This window comes from Anabas testudineus, chromosome 19 (genome assembly GCF_900324465.2).
Source record: "Anabas testudineus chromosome 19, fAnaTes1.2, whole genome shotgun sequence".
Taxonomy (NCBI): Eukaryota; Metazoa; Chordata; class Actinopteri; order Anabantiformes; family Anabantidae; genus Anabas; species Anabas testudineus.
The window spans coordinates 5,926,259-5,938,682 of NC_046628.1; the positions used below are offsets into that span (position 1 = coordinate 5,926,259).

At 42.5% G+C, this 12,424-nt stretch overlaps 1 protein-coding gene across 1 annotated transcript in view; it reads right to left on the minus strand.

Moving 5' to 3' along the window:
• The window catches only part of shisa9a (shisa family member 9a), a 44,600-nt gene that overhangs the window by 15,060 nt on the left and 17,116 nt on the right, over positions 1-12,424 (minus strand). Inside the window, exon 3 of the mRNA XM_026350733.1 lies at positions 308-508. Coding sequence (XP_026206518.1) covers positions 308-508 — 201 coding nt within the window. The remainder of the gene's footprint in view (positions 1-307; positions 509-12,424) is intronic.

Here is a 12,424-nt window from a genome sequence, read left to right on the forward strand (position 1 = left end):
AGTTCTTCTTTTCAAATCAAGACGTTCTTCGCTGCCAGCTCAGGATGCATCACATGGTGCCTCCACAACAACAACAATAACAAAAAAAAAAAAAGCTGGGGGAAGCCCTAAGATTCATTGTCATGATGATGCAGTCACTCCAAACACTGAGCCAGAGGAAACAGCTCGTAAAACCAACACCTGTTTCATTTTTATAACCAACAGTTCAACATCAAGCACACAGCACACCGCCTATCTCTAAAGGTTTTTTCAGTTCATCTTAAATTTTAGACATTTAAAGAGAGCATTAAATTTGACATCCACTCACCCACAGCCTTCAGGGAAGCGTATTTGTTGAGATCCTTGTTCTGCTGCTGCTGCTGATGTTGCTGCTGCTGCTGCTGCTGCTGCTGCTGCTGTTGTTGCTGCTGTTGCTCATAGACATGAGCCAGCTGGCTGAGGGTGGGGTAGGGGTGCTGCTGGACCATGTTGGTGGCTGGCCCCACGTTGTTGTTGATCTGAGCGCCCTCTGTGGACGAGGACACAGGATAGGACGAGGTTATGCTACGGGTCGAGGGCATTCGGGTGCACTGACAGTTAAAACTCCAGCCCTAATTGGACATGAAGCCGCTCCAGAGGAACACTTGTTGGTCAAATGATTTGCTAAAGGGCATCTTGACAGGAATATCACTCATTAAAATTTTTTTATACTGTCTCATCTGCCGTTCTATAAATGCTGTCGTCACTCCACAGGGACACACATCCATTCATTTCAGTACCATCCACAGACGAGCTCTTCCTGTCATTCTGCAGCTGCAGCCTATTGTATGTCATGTAGCCAAATGCACACAGTTGGACCCAGTCCAGGGTCTGTGTATGTACACTGATTAGCTGCATCTGCTGTCTATTACGTGAGATTGCACCAGTAATTTCACCATGCAAACCAGTGTATTTGTGTCTACTATTAAAGCTGAAGTGCTCATGTCCCACATTACACTTTTTTTGTGTACATTTCTCATAACTCCATTAAATGAGCCCTCTCTAGCTACAGACTCAGCCCAAATCCTTGAGTGATGTACAGCGTGAGCATTGTCTAACTGTGTTTCTAACTGTAATAGTCCAACCTGAGCACTCGGCTTGATAAGTGAATTTTCAAAGCGAATATGTATGAAGCATATTTTTCCTCTTCATCGTTTTTTTTTTTTTTTTTTGTCACAGCACTTGACCACCTTTCCAGAGCTGACATGTGGTTATTACCGCTGCAGCGAGCAAAAAACAAACTGTCACATTCAACTCTATCGGCGTGCTGTTTTGCGGACAGTTTTTCTTTGATGGGGACGTGGACTTCTGCTCTTTATGGTCCACCTGTTGAATCTTTACAATCAGCCCTCACAGCTTGCTCTGATTTGAGGATGAAAGTGTGTGATTGAACCGCTGAGCTGAGATTTTGTTCTCACAGATGATCTACTGTATAAACTGCTGTTTCAGTGTGAACCACAACAGGAGGAAACCAGTGCTTACCTTTACCTAACGACTTGTATTTTAATTTAACTTCTTAATTTTTACTTGTAACTACTTTGTTATTAGCAGTACTTTCAACTGGTAAGACTTTATAAGTAGTTATGAAGCACTCTGATGTTAACTGTAATGAATTAGCCTAATGAAATAAGTGATTATTAGATTTCAAGAGATTTGTTAAACAAATGAGTCTACTCTCTAATCAATGCAGCACATAGCCCACAGCTCGAAAAAAAAAATCCAATGGCTTTAACTTGCTGCCTGTAAATGATTGGAAATCATTAGTAAAACTGAATTCTTTTTTATTTACAAGTGCAGCAGAGCTTGTGATTCGCAGGAAGACAGCTCAACCAAGGGATGGTCATAATGGGCTACTTGGTGGATCAGCCTTCCTCCACACTTCAGTTATATAACGGCACCTAACGCTGCACCTCCACTGGAAGTACAGAAATCAGAAAGTAGGATAGCACGTGCACAGACGGAAATGAAGGGTGGTGGAGTCGCACCAGAGCAATGGGGAACTGCTCTAGCAGCTGCGCCTGGCTTTAAAGTCAGACACAGCTGAATGTTAAAATATGTGTGGGAATTCAGAGGACACTCCGCGTTGTTCTCTCGCTGCACTGAGCCTGCCAGATAATTGCAAATTCCTGTAACTGAAGGTTATGGTACTGTATCCTTGCTAAGTGAATGCATTCTGTTAAAAGCCCCAATACTGCCACTTGATCATTTGAGAAGTAAGAAAAAGTTAAGAGACAGAGAGTAACAGGAGAAAGTGCAATAGAAAGAAGGAGACAGAAGAGGGATGCATAAAGAATGAAAATGGCTGGCAGACAAATAAAGGGGGGGTGTGAAGCACAGAGAGAGCTAAACGAAATAATTTATGCAGAAAGCCGAAAGAAAGAATATAGACGAACAGTGAAAGACAGACAGTCTCAACACAGCCCTATACATACAACTCTTTTCCTTTAAGTCTTCTTATAGACGCTCATACAGATGGCATTTTGTTGTTCTACAGCAAACAGAGAGGGAAGCTGTGTGGCCACAACCTGACAGTATTGATTTGCTCCACCATTTTCTCTCTGTTTCATCTCAGCAGCGCGTCGTCGAGCTGCGAGGTTGTGCTCGCAGACCTTAAACCTGCACCGCTCAACTGCCAAGGCTGAAGCAAGTTGCGTTGTTACTAATTAATCACTTAGCCCTGGCACCGACTCAAGCACGTACCGAGTGGCAGGGGAGAGAGAGAGAGAGTAGAGACAATTGTGTGAGTGTTAGAGACAAAATAGCCTGATGTGATGAAATTATCCCATAATGCTGGAAGAAAAGGTGAAGACACGTGAGGTAGGTATGTGTAGACAACAGGAAACTGTTGGAAATAATGTAAGCTGGAAATGTTTCTGTTTCTTATTGAAGCGTCTCCCAGGTGCTCTCTGTAAACAGTTTCTGCTGTACTGAAATAGTTGGGTAATACTGGCTCGATGAAAGCTACATCGTTTAGGTAAATTGGAACTGAGGTTGTGTGAGGGAGCTCGGCATATGCTGCGCAAGGGAGAAGGAGGAAATAGGGTGAACAGAGAGAGAGAGAGAGAGAGAGACAGCCATGGAGAGGAGGATTTTCTCATTTCATAATGGATTTTGTCTGGTTGAGAAGCACAATTATAAAATTCAATATCCTATATAGAAGCACAGGTGCACCTTTTTTTCAGGAGCCGGTCGGCAGCAGGGAACTCACGATTAAAAAAAAAAAAGTGGGGACCTCACATTCGTACCACACATATTATCCTTATGTTGTTCATGTATAATATCAGTTCTGGTGAGTCTGGGTTCAGAGACTACAATTATCATTAATCTGGATTTTAATATCTTATTCTCTTTCTAAGATTATACTATAAGAAGTCCAGCAAGTGCAGGAGAAGGTTCGCTTTTCTTAGCATGAAGACTTGAAATGAAGAAACAAGTTAGCCTGGCTCTGTTCACAGCTAACAAGTTCAAATCTAAGTAACACAATAAATAAAAAATCAATGTGCTGGTTCAGATTTTGCCCCTGACACCCACTACTTTTTTAACTCAAGAAACAATCAGTCTTGTTTGCCTACAATTATTATTAGTACTATCCTACTATTATTATTGAAGCTGTATAGAAATGGATGGTAAAGTCTCTTGGCATACTAAAATAGGAACAACTGTCCATCGCTATCTACTATCCTCCATTTATCTCATCCAGGATCTAGCTGAGTAAAACGCTTTCCTCCCTAAATAAAAGAGATCACACTCACACACTTAACGGTTCAAAGTGAAAACAAACGCATCACCCTGGACGACACTGTGAACCCAGTCGACAGGATGACTGACAGCTGTCAACAGGATGCCCATCAGGATGATGCAGTGGGAGACTGCTGGTGTGGTCACGGCGCTTTGCCAAGCTGAACCAAAACACACAGGTCATGACAGTGCCGGCCAGCTTTAATGCCTGCAGATGTGCGGTTTCACACAGATCACGGTGAAACATGCAGAAATGAAAAGACATTACGTTGAACTTGTGGTTGTAGGTCTGGCAACAGAGCAATGATAAATATGTAGCAGAACAGTGGTCCTCCTCATTGAAATTCAGCATTTTAAATTAAAGCAGGAAAGTTAAGCTGTGCTGGATGACAGTTGCCTCTGTGCTAGGTGAAAGGTCACGAGGTCAACAAAATCGGTGGGCCTTTTCGTGTACAGAGGACAGTGTGTTTATGAAAAGGCCTGAGGACACAGTGTGCTCGTGGAAAAAATTGAAAGATGCTAGGGAGAACATTATGATGCCAAACGTGTTTTAAAACTTCTGTGCACAGTCTATCAGATCAATAATGGTCTAATGTGGAGTTCTTAGAGAAGGTACAGTGCAGCAACTACTACCACTGCCCTGTGTAGCAGATATCATGGACCACTTTAATAACAAGCTGTGCACATCTATGCCACAGTCAAGAGTGTAATAACAGAACATGAATCCTTATTAGTGAATTCAGTTTTCGTTTTCTTCGGCACTGAAGATTATTTTACAGACACTGAGCTTTCTTAGTGACTCGATGTGGAAAAACATTGGTTGGAAGGGGCCATTTTGGAGGCTGTTGAAAACATGCAGTGTTGATGTTGGATGTAATCCTGTATGGGGATTTTTAATCCTATTAGAGTGTTTTCTCACTAGCAGTAGAAGATAAAGGCAAAAAACATAGATTTTATTCTTAATATCTATGAGGTTGCAGTTGTGCAAACGGGGACCCTGTTGCTGGGTAGTAATGTCCTCACGTTCCTCCTCAAATATATTGATTTAAAGTGGACGTTCATTGGTACAATGACGAATATGGAGAATTCAAGGTTAAAGGCAGGATTTAGCTACTGCTCTTGTTTAAGAGAGTGTTTCAAGATCACTAAATGAAAATGAAATAGTAACTTTTAGTTTACTGCTTTGTTGTATTTCCTCACTGTGAGTTCTGATTTATTATCAAATCTGTTCACGTACATCGTTTCCATGGGCGAGCATTTTCCACCATGCAGACAGTTGAATGGCTGCCAGAAGATTTCTAAAGGTCAGTTATTATGATTTTTCTCAGACCTCTGTGAGCTTGACAAGATGGACGTCTGGCTGTGGAAGATTACTGCAGACCAATCAAATGACTTCCTGTATGTTCTTTTTACAGAGTCACTCCCAACAATGTCTCCTCGCCAAAGTATATATTACATGTTTTACAGTGACAGTAAATTGGTTTGAGGCTGAATCATTTCTGTTACATCAGTCGCTGACACTGTTAGCAGTTGATTTGACCGTGCATTTGCTCTGAAAATATGCCCCTGATGTAAATTTATTTTTACCATTAAAGAAAAAGGCATTTACACGAATTCACACTGCAGGGCAGAGGCGCGGGAATGTCAGGATTACAGTAAGTGTGACTGCACTGATGAGACAGCGTGTGGATGATGAGCTTATGACCGCCAGGTAACAGACAGCGCAGACAGTAACGCGCAGCACGAGTGTGCACTACAGAACGCTGCAGAGGCAGGAGTCATACAGCACCAAAACACAGAGTGATTTCAAAGCTGCGCTGTCTCCCTTGTGGGAAGCCAGACATCCAGCATGGAGCCGCGAGGCTGTCCTCCCAGGGGCAGAAACGGTATCTGTGCTTTTTTCTTTTTTTTTTTTTCATGTCCCACACAACATACTCTCTTCTTCAACACATAAAGAGGTGGAAATACGGCAGACAGCACATTCGACCGTGTCCCTTGATGTGCACTGTATAGCCGTGTGTGCTCAAGAGAGAACGAAGCGAGCACATATATGTAGGAGTGCTTTTATCTCATGCTTGGCTTGTCTCCATTGCTACTGGCTCTACAGTGTAATTTCACTGTTTGCTTGATTCGGCACTGAAAATTGTAAGCAGCTGACTCATCTAATATTCCTTGTTTCATCTCACTCTGCAAATGAATAAACCCTTTTCTTTTCTCGGGCTGCAAAACTGCCTCTCTGTCATTACTCAACCTTCTCTATCTCGCTCTTCCTCTCCCTTGTCATGGCAACAGTATTCTCTCGTGTAGTATTTTCTCTGCAGCACACGGCAAGTTCACATTGTCCCGCAGTCACCCGCGCCCACATATCAACAGGCAGGCCGGCTGTACTGTACTGAAGAAGTCATTGTTATGCAACCTATACTGTGCTGCCTGCTGCTCTGCTGGTCTGCCTGCTCATCTCTCTTCACTTATTCTTCACGTGTCTTCTTGCCTCTTCTGAGCTTGATCTGGGTCACATCCTAACAGCTTTGTCAGACATTGTCAAAAAATAAATAAATAAATAAATAAATCACTCGTGTTTTATTGAAAGACCTGCTCTAGTTTTGTATAAAGACAAATCTGTAAGTCATCTTGGGGTATAGGCGAGCAAAGCATTTTGACGTTGAATAGATGTTGACACAAACGTCTGCACAAAAATTAAAACCAGTGTAAGTAGATCCTAAAAATAAAAGATGGGACGTGCACAGTTGTCCAAAGTGAGAGTAAAGACCTGTGTGATATTAATTAGTAACAAAGACGTTTGGCACAAAATGCTCCCTGAGACTCCAAATGACTTTAGAAATTTTCTTAGGAGTTAAGTTTATCTGTAAGAGCTCTTTGCAGAAATCATTCAGTTACACAGTGTGTGACAGGGTACACACATCGCATCTCGTGTGGGGTCCTCTCTGTTTCTCTACATATTCATGTTTAGTCACACTGAAAATGGTAAGCGGGTTATGTGTGAGTCTGTGTGAGGCAGGAGTATAGAGCATCCTCTTTATTTGCCCTCCTGTCTGTTTACAGAAGCACTGCATCTGTCTTGACATCATCCCTTCTGGCTATATCTCTGTCCCGCCACATGGAGGACAGCGAGGATCACAGGGCGAGAAGACGCCTCCCTATGTGACCGCTGACCTCCTGAAAATTTAGCCAGTAGCTAGACGTAACATCCCCTTTGTTTGGCAGGTCAAGGAAAGCATGTTTGGATCCTTGATTGAATGGGTCAGACCTCCAGGATTAGTGGGCACGAGGGAGAAGTTCCTTCTGATCCTTGTGATAAATAAACATAAAAGTTTGCTGGCGTGAGAGAGAGAGAGGAAGAGGAAGCTAGAGAAGAACAGATGTCTGGTGCTCCATGGGTCTTAATACCTGCTGGCCCTGACAGCAGTGGGAGGCAAGTTTGAAGTGTAAAGGCCAAAAGGTTCACAGATAGAAAATATCAGACACTGGTGCTTACACCTTGAGAGAGTGCCAGGTTTATCAAAGTCAAGGGAACAGCAGACACATTTTAGAGGTTCTTCAAAAGTCACTGAGCAGCCTAGTTGAAATCAATGATTCCTAACCAGGGCTACTCTTACCCTAGGGGCCATACCTGCAGTTATCAGGAGATATGTGTAAAGATTGTGGAGCAACTCAATTTGATTAAACACTCCATACTTCATACACATTTTCAGTCAGAATGTCACCCTGAAACTTTCAAACTAGTTGGCAGGCAAGAAGACACGTCTAAATAGGTAGCAACAAATATTAGAGGTAAGCATCATTAGAACTGATAAGTTAGATAAGCAGTTGGATCGATTAGCTGGAATTAAGTAGTTGAAAAGTTTAAATACAGACTTTTGAATTGTATGAAAATCCCTTGCAACAGCATCCACATACAGTATATAACAGTGTTAAATAACATTCGGTTTGGAGAATTTGGAACAAGGGTTCGTGGAGCTCACTCGTGGGAGAACTGTAAGTCTGAAAATAATAAATAAATAAGAATTTGCATGAACATTATGAAGATAAGAGAAGGAAAACCAGGCATGTGCAATATGATAAATGAATCCTAGTAATTTAAAGGCATGTCCCTGGCACCAGCATTTATTTATTTTCTCACAGATTGTTCCTTAAGGACTCGGGTGTTCGTCTATCATGAGGGGTATACCCTGAACAGGGTCGCCAGTCTGTCACAGTGCTGGCACACGGAGACAGACACCCATTAACACTCACATTCACACCTACGGGCAATTTAGTTGCCAATTAACCTAACCTGCACATCTTTGAACTGTGGAAACTGGAGCAGCCAGAAGAAAATTCACCGGTGCACAGGTGTGGAGAAGATGCAAACTTCTTGGGTGTGCGTGCACATGCATAATACATCTCTTTTGCTCAGCTATAGGGTCCGTGTATGACATCCAGTGAACAACAAAGAAATGTGTCCGATCCTCAGCCTTATATAAGGCCTTGTTTTCCAAACATTGTTCATCTCATTATCGTCACCATATGCTGCTAGCTTTGTCTTTGCTCATTAGTAAATCAGTACACTCACACTTAGGAAGAGATAGTGAGAGGGGGCACGGCGGAGACTGTTGTGAAATGTTTAAGAGATACGGAGAAATGTGTGGAGCTCATTCCAAATGTGGACACGTATCTCTGAGGGATTCTCATGAGGGTTGACCATTACACAGATAGAGGATGATGCACTGAAACCGTATTATTGAAAAGTCTGTCACGGGAAATGGCGGCGGGAAATGATAGCAGGGAGAATGGCTTATCTACCCTTAATTGTTCTTCCCTGAGTCTTTGAAAGCACAATGACTTCCGCAGCGCCATTTTATGATTAGAGCTTTCTGTCATACCTTCCTCATTTTGAAGAGCTATCAATTGGTATTGTCCCTTGCTTTTTTTCTATCCTATTCACGGGGGCGCATTTGCCGCAGGATTCAACAACTGTCTCCCTCGTGTCTCAGTCTCGTCACAGGACAATCCAATGACTGAAGTCTCACAGGACATTGTTAAGGCAAGTAACCGCATCAATAACAAGCTATCACTGTGATATATGACCTGATAGCTTAAATCACAAATAATTCAATCAATGGGAGCAGAGTTTTAGGTCTGAGAAAGAAAAGAAATGTGTATTGGTGTCAAACCTATTGTGGTTATGACCATCCCCTGAACATTATTTTCAATTCATACCATACTCAGATCATTTATAGTGTGTAGTTTGACAGTTGTCTTAGATTTCTATCTGTATCCAGTTCCTGAACTGTAGCAAATGGGGTCAACCATGTGTAGAGGCATTATAATGTGTCATTGCAACTGACTTCTCGCCTGTATTAAAATGGAAAAGAATCTACCCTGTGACATCTACACTACACGAGTCGTTGGAAACATGAAGGGCGTTCAAGCAAATGAAATGCAAAGTGACACCTCTGGATAACAAGACCTGTTTATCAGATGCTTAAAACCGCATCCTCTGCAGAGCGGAGTGGTGGCAGATGTCTGAGACAACACCAGGTATGAAATAGAATATGCAAAAAGTTGTTTGGAGTAAGGAAACCGGTGAAATACTATCTGAGAATGGCAACTTCAAGTCAACAAGAAATCAGTACATTGACTCTGTTGTTTCTCATTGTGAAATAAGTTTCAATTTATAGATTAGTAGCTTGACATCATATCAATACCAAGGACTCTAAAGGTTAGGGGCAATACCATTGAATAACCACTGAAGAAGAAAATTCTCATGCATTATTGAGCAAATTATTGATCATTATATCTTAGAATTTATCATATAACTCAACAACTCCCAATTCAGTACTAGCGTTCTCTGTTTACCAATTTTAACACATGTGAACCAAAAAGCACAAGATCACCAACAAGTGGCTGAAATGAGTTTCCTCCATAGGCTGGCACAGCTTAGAGATAGAGCAAAGAGCTGAGACACGCAGAGAAAAGTCAAAGCACAGCTACCACTCTTTCATGTTGAAAAGAGATCTGGGCATCTCGTTTGGAAGCCACTTGGGCACCTTGTATTGAGGGTTTCTGAGCATGTCCCCCTGGTAGGTGACTCAGGAGAGTCATTATAAAACATAACATATAAGAAATATTAGGAGTTTCTGCTACCAGTTAAACTGAATTAGTCAAGATGGACTGTTAACTTAGTTATTAGTAACACAGCAAACCCTGGCCTTGTGTTACATGAGAATGAATCTCAGCATTCAGTATCTGTCACATGTTTGTATCGGAGGCCCCTGGGTGGTCATCTCCAGTGGTTACAGACCAGGTGCTTCTCTCTGTGACAGGGCTCATCAGTCACCAGGCGACAGAGAGAGAAGCAAGCAGACAGCGAAAACAGAGAAATAGATACCTGCTTCACTAAAGCACATGATTGACAAAGAGGAGCCCTTATTCATCATGATGATGAAGCACCACTCAAGGAAACAGGGCATCCGCAATAAATAACATCTGGGCCTATTGTTTTTTTGTTTTTTTTTTAACAATCTTTTGTCTCTTTCACAGAAAAATGTTCCATTTTAAGTCGCAGCCTGATTGGTATGAAATGTTGCCAGACAAAGAGAACACTTTTTAAAGTTAGTGTCCTCTATGTTTGCATCTTTCCACCTTTCTCTTTTGAAAGTCTGTAAACTGTAGGGTGCTGATAGGTGCAGTGCCACCTTGCCTTCCTGTGCTGCCATGCTGCCCACCCTCCCCCCATCCACTGTTGTGAGTCAGTTGTGCGACCGCCGTTCCATCAACCAAGGGCAACATGTTGCTAGAGACAAAGCGAGACAGACAGAGACAGACAGATAGGGAGGGAGGCAGTGGGAAATGGTGATGATAATGATGTGTGTCTCTACAGGGGGCTGACACCTCTGACAACATGTCAGCAGTGCCGACCCAGATACTACTAGAGAGAGACAAGCAGGACACTGCTTTCCAGTGGTTGCTTGCGAGAGCCTGTAAGGACGTTATAGTATTTATTCTAACTAAAAAACAGAAAGTCCAGCGCACAGTATTTTACTCTGTATCCTTGAATTTGTGCACAATGAAAAGGCACTTCAGAGATTTAACACACAATGTTCAGTTTACCTATCACAAGCAGTACTACTCAGGCTGTGGATAGAATTGCGTGACATCTCTTAACATGACCTTCACTGTGTTGCTTTGGCTTGAGTCTTTGAACTGTGTTACAAAGTGGAGATTGTAGTCTGAATGATACTGTAGCCAGTCTGTGACTACTTGTACATAAATTTAGCCTCTTCTGCAATAATCTACCTGGCAACCGTCTTAATTTTAGAAAATGACAAACTAGGACTGATCAAGGTATGGCCTTAACCTCCCTGCACAACTCATTTTCATTTATAGTACGTTGTTAAGTCATTAAAACCACCTAAAAATGTACATAGGCATAGGGCTTCCAGGTTATTTTGTAAATGCAGGTGGATGCTGATCAAGTGGCATTTACACAACACACAGAAATAAATTAGTAAGTGGCATTTAGTGTACAGTAGTGTTTTTCTACCATATTGGTATTGGTACTCAAAGAGCTTAACACTGCTTCTCATTCACCCACTCATCTGCACAGTCACATACACTCTCAGAGGCAGAGATGCTGGCCTGACCCACCGCGGTCAACCTTCGGGTCAAAACACCAACCCGACAATAGTTAGACGACCACTCTACCTCCTGAACAACAGTCGCCCAACAGTGAATTTCCTTGGTAAATAATGAGGTGTCAAGGTGATGCAAATGCGATCTAAACTTGTCTATGTAGTGGCAGGTGCATCAAACTGTGACAAACAAATGGTGTGCAGCAAGAAGTCTTCTCCATGTCACCAGCTAAGCAACAGCTAAATGCAGCTGCCTCTATTATTATACACTAGACAGACTAGAGGTAGGATCCTGATAGCCGATTGTGTTTAATTAAGTGTAACCTCAGAATGTATTCCCCCTGCAGTCTCTGACCCAAAGTCTTCTCCTCTGGCTTTGCTGAAGAGAAGCTTTAAGTGTAAAGGCTTTAGTCTGTTGCACCTGGCCCCTTGGACTGAATCCCTGGCAAGTCTAAATGTTGGAGTACAGCTGTGAGGGGCTTTGCTTGGCCTGTGAAGACAGGAGAGGACGGTAGGCAGGTTTTCCCTCGCTCATCCCTCAGCAGCCAGCCAGCCAGCGGCAGCTGGAGGAGAAATGCGTGACAATAATTGCAGAATTCATGCAAACCTGGGACTTAAAGCGGTAACAGCTTAAGCTTCGTGCAGCATCAGAACAATCTAATCAATCCTAGACTTCAATTAATCGGCTTTTTTGTTTGGTGAACAAAGAAAGGGCTTCTAGGTGTATGTATAGAGAGCTACAGTACAAATAACCCCTTGTTAGATAGTTTCTGGAACTGGCTTGAAGCACAGCGGCTTGATAATGCTTTATCATTATCTACAGACGTAATTTGGTTTGCTTGCAGACCTTGACATTTCCCCGAGAAGTTTCCTCAACAACATTTTAACCACAATCCATTTCATGTCCTGCCCCTCCTTTCCTAAAAGCCACAACACTACACATCAATGATAGAGTGAGTTGAAGCAAGGCACGAGAATAGCCTTGCATCCTCTACACAGCTCCATCTGTGAAGCACATAATCTGTCTCATGCTT